General features: G+C 41.5%; 2 protein-coding genes across 3 annotated transcripts; one reads left to right on the top strand and one right to left on the bottom strand.

Annotated features, from left to right (window-relative positions):
• The first annotated feature begins 3,108 nt into the window (after positions 1 to 3,108).
• Positions 3,109 to 7,367, top strand: rpl23 (ribosomal protein L23). Its single transcript, XM_038692230.1, has 5 exons — positions 3,109 to 3,209; positions 4,524 to 4,607; positions 5,238 to 5,366; positions 6,375 to 6,488; positions 7,230 to 7,367. Exons 1-5 carry the CDS (start codon positions 3,197 to 3,199, stop codon positions 7,310 to 7,312), a joined length of 423 nt encoding a protein of 140 aa, XP_038548158.1. The 5' UTR covers positions 3,109 to 3,196; the 3' UTR covers positions 7,313 to 7,367.
• Positions 7,368 to 7,879: 512 nt separating this feature from the next.
• si:dkey-283b1.7 (von Willebrand factor C domain-containing protein 2-like) lies at positions 7,880 to 16,728 on the bottom strand. 2 transcript variants are annotated; one of them, XM_038692213.1, is made up of 3 exons: positions 16,231 to 16,717; positions 14,894 to 15,023; positions 7,880 to 10,505 (listed from the first exon to the last, which is right to left on the bottom strand). In XM_038692213.1, the coding sequence occupies exons 1-3, from the start codon at positions 16,618 to 16,620 to the stop codon at positions 10,270 to 10,272; spliced, it is 756 nt and encodes a 251-aa protein (XP_038548141.1). In that variant the 5' UTR covers positions 16,621 to 16,717; the 3' UTR covers positions 7,880 to 10,269. The 2 variants fall into 2 exon arrangements, with proteins under 2 accessions (XP_038548141.1, XP_038548147.1); XM_038692219.1 differs by lacking the exon at positions 7,880 to 10,505 and adding an exon at positions 12,517 to 12,807 and having other exon boundaries at positions 16,231 to 16,728.
• Between the last annotated feature and the right edge of the window lie 1,954 nt (positions 16,729 to 18,682).

The raw sequence follows: 18,682 nt of genomic DNA, 5'->3' as shown, positions 1-18,682 counted from the left end.
TTCCTGACTGGGTCTTATTTGTTATGCAAAGCAAAACACAATGCTACAGACTGTTTTTGGTATTTTTATTAAAATATTTTGGACTGTGCAAATATCGCTTATTTAAAATACTTGCACTGTGCATGTCATGGATTTGCCTTGTGACAACTTCTAGTCTGTTTTCTACCAGTTGCTTTGTACTCCTGTTTTACTTTCAGTTCCGCAATGTTGTCGGTCCATGCAAAAAATCTCCGGTGTGGCTTTTCGCCATTGCCTTTCTTGTCTCTAATAGTACTTTCTTCTTTCGCCAAATCTTCTGTAACTACTGAATAGACCATCTGCTTCATGTTTAATAATAATAATAATAATAATAATAATCCTTATTTGTAGAGCACTTTTCAAAAACAAGTTACAAAGTGCTTTAACAAGTGTAAAGAAAGGTTTACACCGTCACATGCATGCCCAGTGTCCGTGAACAGCCACTCGATGTTACAAATCTGGGAGGCAGTCTCCCATGTTTGTTGTCAGTATCAGTTGTATTACTACAGTCTTAAGGCCGCTGGGATCTGCACCTCCCATTGCAGACTGGATGAGCTGTGGTGGAGCAGCAGATACAGTACCTTGTGGAATAGTAATGTAGACATATCAAGTACTTTTGAGTACGGCTGAACACCGTGAGGTCTTATAAATGATCAATGGACTGCACTGACTGTCTTCTGACCAATCAAAGCACTTTACAGAAACAAGTCAACATTCACCCATTCACACACAGTCACGCACTGATGGCAGTGCCTGCCATGCAAGGTGCCAACTGCTCACCAGAAAGAAACTAGTACTGTGTTGTCATACACAAACACACACCCAAAGGCACAGCCGTCAGGAGCAGTTAGGGGTTCAGTGTCTTGCCTAAGGACACAATGTGCAGGCTTTTTACACAGAAAACATCTGTGTGAAAAATGGGATATGATGAAATGATGACATTTTTTACCTAAAAGGTCAACTTTACTGACATCACAATGTCCTTGAGAAACACTTTAACATCAAACTCAGGAACAGAAGGGGGGATAGGCTAGTGACCATATTTCACAGTTGGTTGGACACTTTTGGCTCAAAGTCATCAAGACCTCAAAATAGGTTTTTAGAAAAAATGATTTTGCCAATTCCAGCTTTCCTCCATTTTGTCCATTCTACCTTTTACAATTTATATATATATATATATATATATATATATATGTATGTGTGTGTGTATGTCTATAATTATTTTTATATATATCTACACACACAGTGTATGTGTGTGTATACACATACATACACTGGTCAAAGTTATATAACTTTAACTTTGATGTTAGAGTTATATAAATATATAAATTGTTCAGCAGTCACGTGATTTTCAAGATTCCAAAAAGCCGGAATTGGCAAACAAATTTTTTATATATATGTGTGTATATATATAAATATATATGTGTGTGTGTGTGTGTGTGTGTGTGTGTGTGTGTATATATATATATATATATATATATATGTGTGTGTATATATATGCACAGAGGTGGAAAGAGTACTAAAATATTGTACTTAAGTAAAAGTACTGTTACATTGATAAGTACAAGTTACTGTTTCAACAGCAAACATATTATATGGACTCATATTATATGACTTGATGTCTTGCCCTGGTTGTGTAAATGGAAGAAAATTAATCTAAGTTTCTCTTAGTCAGTGCTTATCCAAGATAAGTCTGCTTTACTATAAACACAACCCTCTTCTCTTCTGTCTGCCTTTTGGAAAAGGCAAATTTTTAATAATTTGCCTGCGCTACAAAAGATTCTGGAGAGCTACCTACAATGCCATAATGTTATGAAAGCATAAAAGGAACCACATGGTTTAAATAAATTAATGCATACAGGAAATGGTTCTGATGATCTGATGTGGGCAATTTTACAAGTATCCTTACACCATCAGTAAGCAGATAAAACTTGGTGACACCAAGTTTGTAAAGAGTAGCTAACTTCTGAAAGGTTGTAGGTGTACAGAACTTAAAGCTGAACTATCCAATACTTTATATTAATGAGGCAAATTACTTCCTGTAATGTCGTGTAAGGGATTCAGTATCGTGATGAACCCACATAAAATTATCACCCAACTCCGTAGTTTGCTTAAGGTCTGCAGAGCTTTAAAGTGTCTGTCAGCTCATTGTTTTGGTTTCTCAGCCCACAACTTCACTGTTTGGTTTACACTCATCATTCTCACCCACCTTGGACAGTTGGCGACTAGCTGGTGAACATAAGCGTCCATCAGGTAATATCTCAGGTATATCTTTCTCAGGAGATGATGGAGACCACAACAGACCAAACATGATATAGTCCTTTATATGAGCGATTTCTAATTTAAGCAACAAGGCCTACTTGCTGACAGTTTTGCCACAATATCTTTATAAGGTGATGTTAGTGGTGCTTGTTTCTGCTGCCCCCAAGTGGCAGAAAGAAGATAATAAATACAAGGCTCATGTTTTTATTGATGTACATGTCAGAATCCAGATTATAATGGTTTTAGATAGTCCAGTCAACATTTCTGACTGTGATGTGTCACTTTCAAGACACCACAGAGCTAATAGCTTGTGTTGTGATCAGGGCTGTGAAATTACGTTTCCTGTACAATTGTTCAGAGTGTGTAAGCATGCTGTTAGAATAATCTTCATCAAAGAATGACAGAGTCACTGGAATCTTGTTCAGTGAAAGTTTACTTGCAAGGAGGCAATACATGCACATAGGACAGGCTTGCGACACTTTAAAATACTTATATACATACATATATGTATATATTTTTCTAACACATGCCCATAATGCAGTAATTTCCCTTTTCTTCTTGCTCAACTGTATTTAGAAAACGTAGCATTAACAAAAGGGGACTTTTCATATTTTTAACAGCTTTCTTATTGTTTGATAGACATTGTTGTAATCCACTGTTTGGGTTCATTAACAAGTAATTAAAATAAGGAAGGAGGGAAAACAAGACGGTAAGTGATGAATATCATAATATCTTTCTATAAATATTCAACTTATTAAGACAATGTAGAAAATATAATAAATATTAAGTCCGTGTATAGGACGTTTCCGACTGCCCCTGAATGCAGCATGCCTCCGCGCCACGACCCGGATGAAGTTCTGTTCAACTTTATATCCCACAATTCCTTTCTGCGCCGTCCTCTTTCCCTACTGCAGCAATGTCCAAGAGAGGTATGAAACCCACCTTGTGAAATCCGCGTTCATCTGCTGGTTTTTACGTCCCAACAAATGGTTTTATGTGTTTTGTGTGTGATATAGCAAGAAAGACAATAGATATACACGATTAGTTTTAAATTATTGGAAACAGTTTGTACTTTATAAACGGTAACATATTGGCTGGCTAAGTTGACGGAAGCCATGTTCCGCTGTCACCGCCATGTAGGCATGAAGTAGTAAAGCTAGAGGCCGAATATCTGAATTTGCTGCTTGTAGTAAACTTAGACAGGGTTAATGTGATATGCTTAAATCCGCACCATGTAATGAACTCAAACGATATGTCCCGTAATGATAATATTTCTCCATAAGGTGAAATTAGCCAAAGCTAGCTAAGGCTAAGCTAGGCACAGCCGGTCAGGTTGGTGTGAATCGAGGAGAGCTTGAAATCTCCGCCACAATTGTAGCAAATAAATTTGAACACTGCGACAGCGAAAGGGTTTTGAACAAAGTGTTGGGTGCAAGGTAACGTTAGCTTTCTGACAGTAAGAACATTATTAGAAACGCTAAGCTATAGACGAGGAAGTGTTTTAATTTTGCTGGCTAAAGAAACTGAGAAAGTGGCAACATGTGTATTGTCAGACGGCTCATGCTAACACCCCACGGGATCAGTTACTAAGAGAATTTAACCGGCTTGTGAAATGTGCAACATACAACATGTTGTATATTGTCAAACAGCTCATGCTAGGGTCAATTGCTAAAATAATATTACGGAACGTTCCTCTCTCAGCTCATGAGTTTCTTGGGGCCTACTGATGGTGTTGAGCCCCACTGCTGACATGTAAGTTATGACGGCAGTACAGCGTCTATTTTTTAGGTTTTTTTTTTAAGGAAGGCAGCATATTAGTAACAGACTTTTCCAATATTGGATGCAAAACAGTCTGTGGGTGTTGATGCAGTAGTGTTTAATAAATTTTTTATTGATGGCCTTGATGAATTCTGCCACACTGTGAAATTGTGAGATATTTGGTCAGGTTGTTTTCAGTGCTCCCCCCTTCAAAAAGCACTTGCTTTGTCTGCTCAGTGGCTGGGTGAGTTGTCGTAGAAGGGAATATTGACCTCATCACTGTGGGTGAGATGGCAGCGACTCAAAGTGGCCGACCAATCTCAATCAGTGATGAGACAAAGAGCTGTAGGCTGTCACTTCTGAAATGGAAACATGTATATCACAATGTTTGTAAATCTAACCCCGATCTTAAGTACCTTTATCCTCACCTTATCTTGGTAGTAACGTTGGTCCAGGTGAAACTTGACTATTTTGTCTTCTTGCAGGACGTGGTGGTTCATCCGGAGCCAAGTTCCGCATCTCACTGGGTCTCCCAGTGGGAGCAGTCATCAACTGTGCTGACAACACAGGTGCGCTTCAATTAACCTTTTGTAATGTCTTGGCTCAAATATGCAAATTAGGTTTTGTGCAGGTGTTAAACTACCAAGTTGGAAAAAAAACTACACATGGACAATCTTAATTCCCTGTTCTCAAGAAGAGAAATTATTACATGTCTTTGTGTATTAAAACTGCTAAAAATTACTGCTTTTTGGACCCCTGTAGCAAGTACAGTTAAAGCTGTAGTTTATATTGTGTTCATATTGTGATGGTTTGACAACCTGAATGTCAGCTAGTAAATTAGTAAGTGTTTAATGAATGTTATACTGAGAGCTCTGAATTCTGGCCCACTGTAAAGTTTGGATTTTTGTCCAAGCTGTTTTCAGTGCCCCCCCCCCCCCCCCCCCCCTTCAAAAAGCACTTGCTTTGTCTGCTCAGTGGCTGGGTGAGTTGTCGTAAAAGGGAATATTGACCTCATCACTGTGGGTGAGATGGCAGCGACTCAAAGTGGCCGACCAATCTCAATCAGTGATGAGACAAAGAGCTGTAGGCTGTCACTTCTGAAATGGAAACCTGTATAACAGTGTTCTTCAAAGTCCCAGTTTTTTGTTTATCCCATGCTGTCGTCTTTCTCAAGTTGGTGTTCTCCCTCCGTTGTTCAGGTGCCAAGAACCTGTACATCATCTCTGTGAAGGGCATCAAGGGGCGTCTGAACCGTCTGCCTGCTGCAGGAGTGGGTGACATGGTGATGGCCACAGTCAAGAAAGGCAAGCCAGAGCTCCGGAAGAAGGGTGAGTGGAGACGACGGGTCTCTGTGCAAGTTGCTGTAGTGTTGGGGTGAGGCAGTTTATGAACTGTCATGTGAGCTGCTGAGGTGGGAGTTTGTGTTTAGGTGCTTGTGGTGGACAGTGTTTATCAGGTGCATTTGCATTGAGAACGACACGTGAAGTGGAGGTAACTTTTGCTAATCATCTTGAATGACTGCAGACACTTGGACAGGGTGGTGTCGAGCAATAGCTTCAAGTTCTAATGAAGTTCTGGCGTCGTGTTTTTCGGGTGTCTGTAAGATCAGTTACCATTGCTGCTGCAAAGTGACATTTAAGCCCCCTTTCCCCCGCATGGTGCCAGCTCAACTCTTCTCAACTCGTTTTGGTACCCCGTCCTCCATTGCAGATCGTACCCACTGAATATAGCTGGTTGTCCTAGCGACGACTAAAACCATACTGAGCACCTAAACTGAGGAAACGTTAGGAGTGGCAGGTCAGCTGTAAACACACCGCAGGACTAGCTGCACACCAGCTGCCAGCTAGGTCACTTCCAACTCGGATTTGCTGTCGATTCTCTAACCAGTCATTAGTCTGCAGCGTTTTCACTTCAGCGTTTGGTATCGCCTCAGCTCGCTTGGAACCTCGACAGAGGTGATACCCAAAAAAGTACCAGGTACCATTTTCCCCGAAGGCGAGGCGAGTTTAGCTAGTTCCATGTGGTGGAAAAGGAGCTTTAGAGGGTGTCTGCATTGGATTTTTACTTCATGAGCAGAGAGTGAGGAAGACTGAAGGCACGGGCTGTCTCATTTCCAGGTTTATGTGCAGAACACTGAATAACTCAAACTGCAACCCACTAACAGTAGTTAATCCAGTGATTCTGGATGTTGCCACAGTATAATCTGTTCCTGCCACCAGTCTTTCTGTGCAGAGAACATTTCTCTGTATTTTCCACCCAAGTCAAAACACTGGTTGACACAGGTGTGTGTTCTGTGGCTTTATCAATTTATTTAACCACATTCCCTCTGTCCACAGTGCATCCTGCGGTGGTGATACGGCAGCGGAAGTCGTATCGGCGAAAAGACGGCGTGTTTCTGTACTTTGAAGACAACGCGGGTGTCATAGTAAACAACAAAGGAGAAATGAAAGGTGGGTTTGTTGACTTATTTGCAATGCTCACGTGTCTTGACAGCAGGGCCATCTACAGAGGAAATTACAGCTTTGCTGTAGTAGCTTCTCATGTATTGGTGTTTAATAACCTGCAGCTACGTAGGTCTTTATCTTGGGGCATTTTAGATGTTTTCAGTAATGTAGTTCTTTTTAGGGATTTTCATGTTTGTAGGTGTGTGCCGAGTAAAATTAAGAGTTTACTTTTTACAAAGTGGCATCAGCGTTTATTTCACCAGCAGGACATTTGCATCACTATAGCAACAAACATCAGATACAGGTGGTAGATTGATAGGAAGAAGTTGCCCCTTCAAAAAGCACTTGCTTTGTCTGCTCAGTGGCTGGGTGAGTTGTCGTAGAAGGGAATATTGACCTCATCACTGTGGGTGAGATGGCAGCGACTCAAAGTGGCCGACCAATCTCAATCAGTGATGAGACAGCTTTAACCTGCTCAATATGAAGTCATGTTCTGCTTTTATTAGTGCAGTCCACCAAGGACAGACCAACAGCTGTCCCCAGTGAGGTCTACTACAGTTTTTATGCCCCAAAACATCTAATTCATTCCGTTATTAAGCTAACTCTTAAGTTTGGTACCAAGTCACCATGGCACTCTTTGCATTTTCTTTCTGTATTGTTTTATGATTGACATTGTCCGTATTATGCAGCAGTCAGTTGTCCCTCATGCAACGTCTATTAAAATACCTTTCTGCTCTGTATCTGCAGGTTCAGCCATCACAGGTCCAGTGGCCAAAGAGTGTGCTGACCTCTGGCCCAGGATTGCCTCCAACGCTGGCAGCATAGCCTGAGCTGGACCTGCACCTTTTGTTTGTTTTCAATAAAAACTGTTGGTATCGAGCTTCATATCTTGGTGTTTTCATTTATACTTTATGTAAACAATATTGTGAATGTTGAAGTTTGAGCTAATGTGTAGGGGTGTGATGCTGTTTTGGGAACATTTATGGAGCTTATTAATGATTAAATAATAAGTAATGGATGTTTAATCAAATTACCTTCTGAAAGCAGATCTTGTTGGGTTTTGCAATCTAAAAGTGCTACTTTAACAGCTGCACTTAATGCAAGTTTTGATGTAGTAGTCATAATGGTTAAATCACACACCTCAATTCTGCAGCTGTTCGGAATTGGCTTGTTTGAGGGGCTGAAATCTGGTGTAAATTAAGCATGGGACCCTTGTGCTGCCAGTAATTACAGTTGTATTGCACACAATTAAAAATGAACACTAGTTCCTTACAGTTGAGCCAACTTTCCTATTTGACATGAATATACCACACTCCAAATGAGCTATGAACTTTTTGTTGCATCTAATGCACTTTCTCAGAAGTACCATTAGAGGGTGTAGTGAAACCCATGGGTGACAGTGTCCATTTATACAAGCTTTATTTCACAGCCTCCAACAGCAATTGGAAGTTACAGGTAACGATACACAACAGCACACATTTAAGAGGGAGGCACTCAGACTTGGTAAGACAAACCACTGGGGAAAAGTATTCTAAACCAGTGTACCGGTAAATAAATACCTTAAGATCTGATTTAAGCTGACTGGCACTCTTCCCTAACAAGCTAACAGGACATGTCTCCAGCATGAAGATGATGAGGACAGGAAGTGTTGAACACTAGACACAAGGATAGGACAGAAAAGGCAAAGAGATGATGTTTAACTTAAGGTAATTTCCTGCCCAAAGCATTTGCCAGGTATACAAGCTCTGACAGTCAGCACTTTATTGCGTGTTGTCAGGAGAGCAAGATGTCTGACCTCACTGCAGGAGAATGGGTCAAGAAAAAGAAAAGCCACATTATTCAATCTGTCAACAGACTGACAGAAAGTATACATTCTGAAGGAGGCAGATGAATGCTTACTGGCATGTACTCCTCACATTACATTTGTGTGTACCATCTGTTACTCCAGGTAGCATGTGACTGTTTCTCTGCTTACACAGTCATTTTGTGTGTGTGTGTGTGTGTGAGAGAGAGAGAGAGAGAGTCTGGTCTACTTGGATATGTCTGGCCTCGCTCTGCTTACAGATGGAAACCAGCAGGTCCATGGAGAGAAACCAGACTACCACATACACCCAACACTTGGTTCTCCTCTGTCGCTTACTGTATGTCACCGATACACTCATTTCACACACCCTGGCAATCCCTGTCTCCATCCATATTCCCCAGTGGAATGATGGGAGGTTTTATGAGGCAGAGGTGTCCGGTCAGTATTTAGATTTTAATCCAAGGAAGGTCAAAATCAAGGGCATCTGGACTTGGTTGAAGATACTTTAAGACGTTTCCACGAGTCTTCAGTTCTGACTGATTGGCAGAGAGTCCCTGCCATTTAACCTCTGTGGGGTCATTATCATGGCGATGGATACGCTTGGTTCGTTAGTGCTCCTGACTTTTGTAACCACCGTCACCGTGGTCGTTGGAGTCACATGAAGCCGTTTGTTCACTCTACTGAGAAGAGATGAAAGGACTGCATTGTAGGTGGCAGATAACTCCAAAATCAATTGTCATTGATCGATGACAACAATGTACATTTGTATAGTTTGACAGAGGCCATCTCCACCATGATAGAGAAACCACCTCTCAACAGGGGAGGAGGGCTGATACACCACTTATCCCCTACTTACAATGCTGTCCTTTTATCTCTTTCCAGGTCCAGTTGCCCATGATGTTTTTAAACTATGACCTGGATAACTGAAAATCCTCACAGACATATAGGTAGATTGTAGGTTTTTCCCTGTACGGGAAGGGATAAACTGAATAAATACTTTTCTTTAACAGCAGTGAGTGTACAGACATAGGTGGCCTCATCCACACTAGGCATTAATCTCCCCGTCAGTGTGCATCTTCAGCCCCTTTTTTATCTTCAAACTTCAAACTCACATTTAACAAGCTGGAACCAGTGAATGTTAACATTTTTGCCTAACAAATAACTACATAATAAATAGTAATAAAAGCAATTATCAAAATTCCGTCGATCAATTGACATTCGCTAAATGAAATGTCTATGAATATTCATGGTAAATCTGATGCTGTTGTCACTGTAAACTGCGTATGTGCTGTGCGAGAATGGAAATCTTGACAGGGTGGGGCTTAGTGAACAACGGACGATTTATTTCAACACTAGTTCATCTTATTCATTTAATTTGGGCTGGATATACTGAAACAAATATTGGGTGTAGGGGAGAGTGGGGTGAGCTGAGCCACTTTTTACTTGATGTGACTTTAAAGTGAGGACATGACAGTAAGGTCTCCAACTAAAATATTAACATATATTTTATATATTTTAAATGTGTTTATCAAATATTGTCTATTATTTTTGTCTATAGTTGCCGAGAAACAAGGGGTGTCTCAACTTCCCCACAGGCTCAGATCACCCCGCTCTCCCCTAGGCCTTTTGACAGAAGTCAAAAATGAGTATTAAAACTTGAAACTAAAACTAAATGTGATACAATGGAAAATATTACAATGTAAAAAAAATACTACCAGGTGTCCAGAGATCATGTTTGCAAATCATTTGTGGTGCCAGTTTCACCCTACAGTTCCTTATTTACCCTCAACACCAACCTCCCTGCAGATTACCCTACGTTTATTCGAGGCAGAGCTGTTCTGAAATAATCTTCCTGGTTGTGTTAAATATAAATGTGCATTTGAGTAATGCCATATTGAAGCCCAGTTTACTACTAATAGAGAAAGTTAGAGTTTATATTGTGCCTGCAGAGTGGCTCTGCCTCTATGAGACATTTATTTAACTTCACGGTATCACATCCAGTCTGGGAATGAACGGCCTTCCCCCTCTCGCCCTGGTCTCCTCGTCCCTGGGGGGCTCGGTGCTGGGTGTCAGGCTGGGCTGGGGGCGCTGCTCGCAGGTGGCCTGGGGATGGGTGTGCCACGTCCCGTCCCGGTAGGTGCAGTAGCATACTGTCTGCTCATCAGTGTTCACACGCTCCCCGGCCGGGATCACCCTGTTCCCAGCAAAGCAGTTGGGACCTAGAGCAACAGGACAGACAGTACAGGGGCAAGTTGCTCACAGAAAATCTAAACCTTAGGAGTAAAAGCAGTTTTTTGTTTTGTCTTGTTGGGCAAACATATTAATTTTATTGTGGCCATCGTAAGGCACACCTGTGCAATCCCCATGCTGTCTGATCAGCATGTTGATATGCCACACCTGTGAGGTGGATGGATTATCTTGGCAAAGGAGAAGTGCTCACTAACACAGATTTTGACAGATTTGTGAACAATATTTGAGAGAAATAGGCCTTTTGTGTACATACAGAAAGTCTTAGGTCTTTGAGTTCAGCTCATGATGAATGGGGCAAAAACAAAAGTGTTGCGTTTATAATTTTGTTCAGCGTATGCTACCTGTTGCTCAGAAGGGGCCTGTTACGATGTTATAATCATGGCTCTGGACTCTGATGGTAACTCGTTTTAACAAGGTAACACCCAAAGCAAATAGCTTTGGTTTTATATTTGATTTGATTAATTTAATGTTTACGTTGAGATTTACGACAAACATTTTATTGCTACTGTGTAAAGGGAATACTGCTGGTAAAAAGCACCTTATTTGTTTAAAGTGTTTGCAAACCACATGTTATTGCACTTTTGTGTATATAGCAGTATATTTTATTAAAAGTGCGCAAAACACTACTTTAGAATTCATTATTCAATTTTGCGCATAACAATGCGATTAAAAATTGTAATCGTTGCCCGGCACCAGTAAAAAATAACAAATTATGGTCTTGGTTGTTTGCCAGACTTCACCAGGATCAGAACTTGCCAGGCAACCAGCCAAAACTCCAGGAAAGAACTGCAAAAATAAGATGGTGAATATTATAAACAAAATAGCCTGCTATCATCATCATGTTAACATTTGTCATTGTGAGCATGTTAGCATGCTAATGTTAGCATTTAGCTCAGTACAGCCTCACAGAGGAGCTGCAATCCCCCTAAATTTTATGTAAGGTTTTAGCGTCTTTCATTGTTTTAGTTTGACGAGCCGCGACATTAATGATTTGGTTCCGCCTCGCCGATCTCATCATTTGCCATCAAAGAAGTTTGCCATTTTAAGATATTAGGCAATATGTCAGTGCTGTGTTTAGAGCTTGTTTATGCTGCCCCCAAATGGACAAAAATCACGGAATTCAGCTTTAGAAACAGCTCCAGGCAGCAAGTTATGGAGAAAAAAAAAGAGTCTCTCCCCTTCCTCAACAACTGCTGACGTGATGCAGCACAAGTCTTTCTTCAACTGCGGTTAAAGTTCATTATGAAAAAGGCTCATGTTGTGTGTATGATAATAACAGAGGTGGGTCACAAGATTAATCTAAACTTGTCTCCTTCCTGAATAAATCCTGCAAATTCTATTTCTTTTTCTCCTCCAACATGTGCTTGCAATATATAATCTTATATTTTTAGTGAAGCATTTACATGTTGTCTGGGCTGGACATACTGAATGCCATGCAAGCAAAAATGTAAACAGCCTGCCTTTGATATCATTTGCATCCCTCGGTCACAGATGGGGTTCCTTTATTTGGCAGCTACCTGCAAAACAATTACCAACGCCAGTCAGCAGGACAGGAAGTACACTTCATCTGATGCCAGATCCAACCGCGTTCGATAAACCCCCCCCCCCCCACAGCTGACGTGAGGGAATTTGGCAGCATTTGGGGAAAAAACAAAACAAAACCATGACACAACAAACCAAACCATCTGTCCCACTGTCTGTCCAGCAGAGGAGCAGTAAAAATAGAAACTACAACTGCCATAAAGCAGCAAGGCAACTGGGAAGCAGAGAGTTTGTTCATGTGGTTTTCTTTTAGGTGGTCATAATGAATCAATTAAACAATGCTTTTCATTATTTAGCTGCTTTGGCTTTCTGTTTTATTTTACAAAAAAAGCAACACATAATACAAGAGTTATTATTATTATCCCTGCTGCTATTTGTGTGTGACACACTCACACACACACACACACACACACACACACACACACACAAATCCCTCCAACGTTAGAAAGGGACTTTAATGTCAGGGGCAGTGAAAGCATGTATGATATAACAGAGATGGCTCTGTTAAGCTGCAGGGTGAGGTGACATAACCGTTGCTGCTTCTAAGAACTGCAGGGTGAACACATGATGTTACAGTGACAGCCTTCTAATGATGTCTATCACCCACTCAATAAGATGGGATATGACATGTGGTTAGGCTCCTGCCACGAGCTTCCTGTGGCAGCACAGATGATGCCTTGTCCACATGGATTAAACTGTTGCCAGTTAAGAAGGTGAGAGTGTGAAACCCTGGATTGAGGGGGGGGGGATAAGGGGATGAGAAAACATAATAAATTATTTCTATATAAATTATGATATTGAAATATATATTTAATAGAACCCAACTCTTCTGTTAAACAATACTTTCTGAAGGTTTGTCCCCCCTGAACCTTTGCATACTAAACTAAGTGGTGGTTTACTTCATCCTAAAACCTTTGCTTGCTATTGGACTACCAGATTCCGTCTCTGTGGCACGCGACTTGTGTCTTCAGTGAGTGACTCCAGAGGCAGGTGACAGCTGGGGCCATAGTGTAGTCCTGTGACAGATGCTTTGCAAGTCATTTTGTTCAAATAAACCCCATCAACAGAATAAAAGGTTTAAAAACGTAACCACACTGTTTAACGCCTCAGGTGGTATCCAGATCCATATTTAGAGGTAGCTAGCTAGCTAAGTTATATATACTGTATTGCTAGCTGTTGTTACATTGATCATACCTGTGATAATCCGTGAGAAAATGCCATGTTTGCAAATTTAATTGTGCATTTTTATATATAATGGTTTTTACCATGAAAAATTGCTTACGTGCCAAGGGTTTCTCTCAAAATTCTCAAAAAAAAGATAAGGCTGCTGATGTCCTATTCTCCCTTTTTTATAGATATGCTGTTACTCTAGAGAACAGAATAACTGCCTCCACATTCTCCAAAAGGTCTCTTGTACCACCAATAATGATTTCTTTACTCTGGCTTCCCATCAAATTCAGAATTCAGCACAAGATTTTTGTGACCATGTTTAAGAACCTTGGCCAGGCACCGGCCTACAGTGAAGAGCGACTGCAGTGCAGCCCCATATCCCCTCTAGGAGTCTAAGCTCCTCTGATCAGGGTTTGGTAGTGTTCCATGCTCCAGGCTCAAGACAATAGGAGACTGTGCTTTTGAGGTTGTAGCTCCTAAACTTTGGAACTCTCTCCTACTGAACTTAAAGAGGTGGTATTATGCTCATTTTCAGGTTCAAAATCCTATTTAGGGGTTGTACCAGAACAGCTTTACATGGTTTCATTTTCAAAAAAACACCATAATTTTTTTTCAAACTGCACATTGCTGCAGCTCCTCTTTTCACCCTGTGTTGAAGGCTTCGTTTTAGCTATGGAGTGATACATCTTGTCTCTAAATGATCTTTGTTGGGAGTTGCACATGCACAGATCCTAGTTAAGGATTACTAGCCAATCAGAAGCAGAGAAGGGCGGGTCACTGAGAAGCCGGTAAACACGGCTTCGGTTCAGCTGTACATGTTGCCGACCAGCTTGGCAACATGGACTGGAGCAAGAGTTTCAGAGTGGTGAGTTATTTATCTGTAACAAAAGTATCTTTCATCCATAAAGTTTTAACTGAGCTCTGTCTCTACATCACAGTAACAACTTTATGTCCACTGACTGCCTGGAGGGTAGCTAGTGTTTGGAAGGGAGAGGAGAGGTGTGCTGCAGCTCACTGTTTTTCCACCGGTGTTGTTGAGGGCGTGTCGGACTAGCCGCTTGGCCGCTTTCATCCCTGTGATGTCACAGGGATGAAAGGGAAGTGGCTGGACTACAAACAAGCTGTTTTCAGGCAGTTCAGAGCAGAGTTTTCTGTGAGAGATAGGAACTCCCTTTGGGGTGGACTTTGGGCTTTTTCACTTTGCAAACCTATTAAATGCACAAAAAAGGTAAATAACTCAATAAAGGAGAGGGAAAAAGCCAAAAAGCATAATATGACCTCTTTAAGATCCGTGAATAGCTTTGAAAAGCAGTGCAAGACCCAATCGTTAAGCTGGTTTTTGTGTAGTTTAGTTTTGCCTTGTGTTTAAGCTTGATGTCTGCATCTCATCTCTGGTGCTCTGTCTCTTATTTGCTTTTTTTTGTCTTTTATTGTGAAGCACTTTGTACTACTTATGTTCTTACAGGTGCAGGTGGAAACCTTGGCCTGAGAGTGTTGCAAGAGTAAAGATCAAAGGGTGACCAAACACATTAGTTATCCTCTGTGGACCATGACATGCTGGACATGCTGAAATTAGCTTTTAGAGAAACTCATGGAGCAAAGTGTTGAACTGACAAAGAGAAAGCTCTTGGGTGCTCAGTCTTACCGGTCTTACAGATGGGGCAGCAGTGGTTGGGTTCGTAGGTGGGGTTGACGCAGTGAGGGGCGGGGCAGTCTGAAATGCTGCAGTACACCTCTCTGTTGGCCTCGCAGCGACATCGCTCACACCTTGACAACTGGAACACACAATTTGACTTTTCACTGACTCACATATTATCACCTTGAAAGGCTGTTAGGATTAACAGTCGCCTATTTACTGTACATATCGAGCAGACACGGAGCAGCATTATCATTCATTTGGAGTTGTGTTTGTGTCACCTGATAAATGAAAAGTCCAGTATTCATTCTCTTTTAGCTCTGTTTTTGGTCTCTACCAACACCTGAGAACAAAACCATCTGGCTCTTTAGCTGCTAAATGCTCCCCTGTGTTCACCAGCTAGTTGCTAACTTAGTCTTTGTGCTGCTAAGAAAATAGTCCTTTAAATGCACTGTTTCACATTACGCATGGTAAGCTAACTTGATTTGTTGTTCATTTAAACATTTTCACCGGTGCAGCTTCAAGCTCTCTGGTGAGAAATAACTGTAGTAGCTTTTAGCAATACAACATCAAGGCTGGAGACTAAGTGGACAACTACCCTGAGACCCCTCCCTCACCCAACAAGCATGTGTGAAATTATCACAAGTGAAATCATTTCACAACATATAGGTACTTTCCAGCATGGTTGGTTTAAAGGCAAAATAATGACGTGCATGTGTAGTCAGCTGTGTGCAGCTGCACCTGATATGAACTTTAAGTGGGACAGGGGGAAGCCATTGGGTTAATCCTGCAATCGCACATGTTTTCCATAGCCTATATGACAGTCTTATGTTAATATCAAATAGAATGTGGTCACTACCTTTAAGTTTACATGTCAATAGCCTAATAGTATGTCATGCAGACAGAGGAAGTAAAAAAAAAAGAAATACCATCAAGTACATGAGCTCACTGCAGAGCGCCTGTACAGCATGCAAAGTCCAAAAGCACTAATCCTCTGACAGCCTTCTTCATTATAGATGATGTGTATCAATTCCTCAGCACTCCATCAAGTAAAATCATTTTATTTCTATGACTTATTATTTATCCAGCCATCTGCTGTAGGCCTATCATTTTTGTATTATAACGTTTGTTTTAGTGAGTGGCATAAAGGGAGCGCCAACTTAATCTCGTTATACAACCCTGTGTTGTAAAATGATAAATGCATCTACCTTGTACCTTGCATGAATGTCAAATAACGCAGGATCACTCAGCAGTTGCCTCATTAAATACTTTTGGAGCTGTGTGAACTTGTGAATGGGACGGGGGGGGGGGGGGGGGGGGGTTGTAGAAGTTTGGATCGTTCTCACCCTAAACTCCTCAAGGAGCCGGTACGCTTTTCCCCCGTAGACACAGACCCTGGCCATAGCCTCGCACACCGGACAGCATGCCTTATATCTGATCCGCGTGCACCGGGGGTGGATGCGGGGACACTTGGGTCGGACGCACACGGGACCGTCCACGGTGCACGTGCAAGGACACGCCGTGGAGCTCGGGTAATAAACCTCTCCGATGCCGTAAACAAAACCGTGGTCGTCGATGCACCACTTCCCCCGGTAGTCCCCGAACTCGTAGTCCAAGTCGCTTTTGGAGGAGTACTCCGCCGCCACCGCGGGCTCCGCGACGCGTCCCGGACCCGGAGGCAGCAGCAGGACGAGCGCGACGGAGAGGCAGCTGAGCGCGCGGTGCCGGTGGCTCATGGTGACCGACACTCACTAACCATCCGTCTGTCTGCGCCGCTGCGCTCCGGTGAGCTTCTCCTCCCACCGTCAGAGGCGCCGGTGACGCCGATACATGCGCGTCAGTCAGCCCGAGAGTGTTTCTCCATCTCCGCACAGCGTCAGCCAGGTGTCACCCACAGGCACGCCTGTAGGTAGCGGTATGACTTCAATAACCTTCCGAACAGAAAATAAGATATCTATCTAAAAAACAATTAGAGCTTTAGTTTATTTATTTGCACAAATAACAAGACAGAAATACTATAACGCAGTAAAGCTGTAAAACGGGTTCTGATGTTGAGAACCCCAAAAGAGGCTCGTGAAGACATCACAAAAAAGAAGAGTTTTTATCAATGAAGGCAAACAAAAAACAACATAAAACAAGTAGCACAATATACAAAAGAAATTAGAAACTGTACACGGAGAGAGTGGAATAAGCTCTAAGCCTAACTATGAAGACTGCTGCACTATAATGGTCCTTATTCCACAGCTGAGTCTCCTTGATATCTGATCAGATTGTTTCTGTTCTTTGCTCTGACTACCATGATAAAAACAGCTTCATGTGTCTGTGAGAACAGAAAGGCCTTTCTTATGTAACTGGATTCCAGGTGTTTGGGTGGTTTGTAAATGAACGTATGAATTAACAATGAGTCAAACATTCATTAATAGATGATCCATCAACTATCACTCATAGTGGCTTGATTATTTATTAATGGTGAGCACCAGGAGACATCCTGCACTAATTCATTAAATCATCATCCGTCATGTATTAGCTTTACTTAAACGTGTGTTGTGTGCTCTTATTATAAAGTGAGATTTTGCAATTATTATCTTTTTACACACACATGGGTGTGGTCTGTGCAACCCCAGACAAAAAAGGAGGTAAAACTAGTGTCAGTAAAACACACAAAGGGTTAATATTTCAAAATTCCTTTTTAAAATGTTAACTCCTTTTTTATGTTTTGTGTAGGCTTCTCCCTCAAGCACTCACAATTGTATTGCTATCAAAGCCAAATGGGCAAAGAACATAGACTGTCCAAGACACCCAGGGGCCCAAAAATTACCTCAATCTAATTTTAACACACAGAAAACCATGGGGGGCCAGAGAGGATTATGCCAGCACTGGAGTTGTGGTTGGTTTCAGGTAAGGGTGTGACCATACACTTAGCTCAGGAGACGATACGATACACGATATTGAGTTTACGAGAACGAGACAATATTTGGACACTATTTTCAAGTGCATTTTCAAATGTTGCTTACATATTGTTTGTGTCTGTTCTGTCACTCTGTCGCCGTTTATTGTCTCCACCAGGTGTCCAAATTGCTGCCACACAAACGACTTAAGTGTGTACATTTCAGTGACATCTAGTGGCAAAGGTTTTGCAAAAAAACTCCTCACTCAATGACCCCCCTCCCTTACCCAAGATAACTGTAAGATAGCTACAGTGGCCGACAAAGGACTAAAAAAGTTGTCAGACAAGAAATTTTTTTTAGATAGATATATTAAGAAATTATATTTTACATCATTATTCGGTAAAACCATATGATTTTGTGAATATTATTGTTTATTGTTCATCAAACAACAGTAACATCAATAAATGAAGTGCTACATGATGTGGCATACTCCTGTACTGCATTATTTTACTCTGCTGTCATCATGCATTCTGTTACATCTTGGCTCATCTGGACTAACATACCACACCAACATCTCAAAATCTATTTCATCTAGTGCAAGTATGACCACTGACAGGTAACAGGAAAAAATAAGCCTCACTGTTTCTGCACCACAGTCCATTATAAACCACATCATACATGAAGTTTACAAAGGCATTGTCAGGTGAGGATCAAGGCTCCTCGATAGCCTATATCAGCAGAGCAATAACGCAGGGTAATGCACAGCGGAGGGGCAGGTAGGTTTTGTTAAAATGTTATGACTTCTTTCCCATCAGATTGTGATTTTATTCTCGTAATATTACGACTTTTGTCTCTAAATATTGTTCTGCAAATGTCAGAGAACACATATGTGGGAGAGATTCTGAATGTG

Source organism: Micropterus salmoides, unplaced genomic scaffold, assembly GCF_014851395.1.
Source record: "Micropterus salmoides isolate LMB-PRFRI ecotype aquatic unplaced genomic scaffold, ASM1485139v1 Ms_hic_scaffold_10, whole genome shotgun sequence".
NCBI lineage: Eukaryota > Metazoa > Chordata > Actinopteri > Centrarchiformes > Centrarchidae > Micropterus > Micropterus salmoides.
This window is presented reverse-complemented; position numbering and strand designations above follow the sequence as displayed.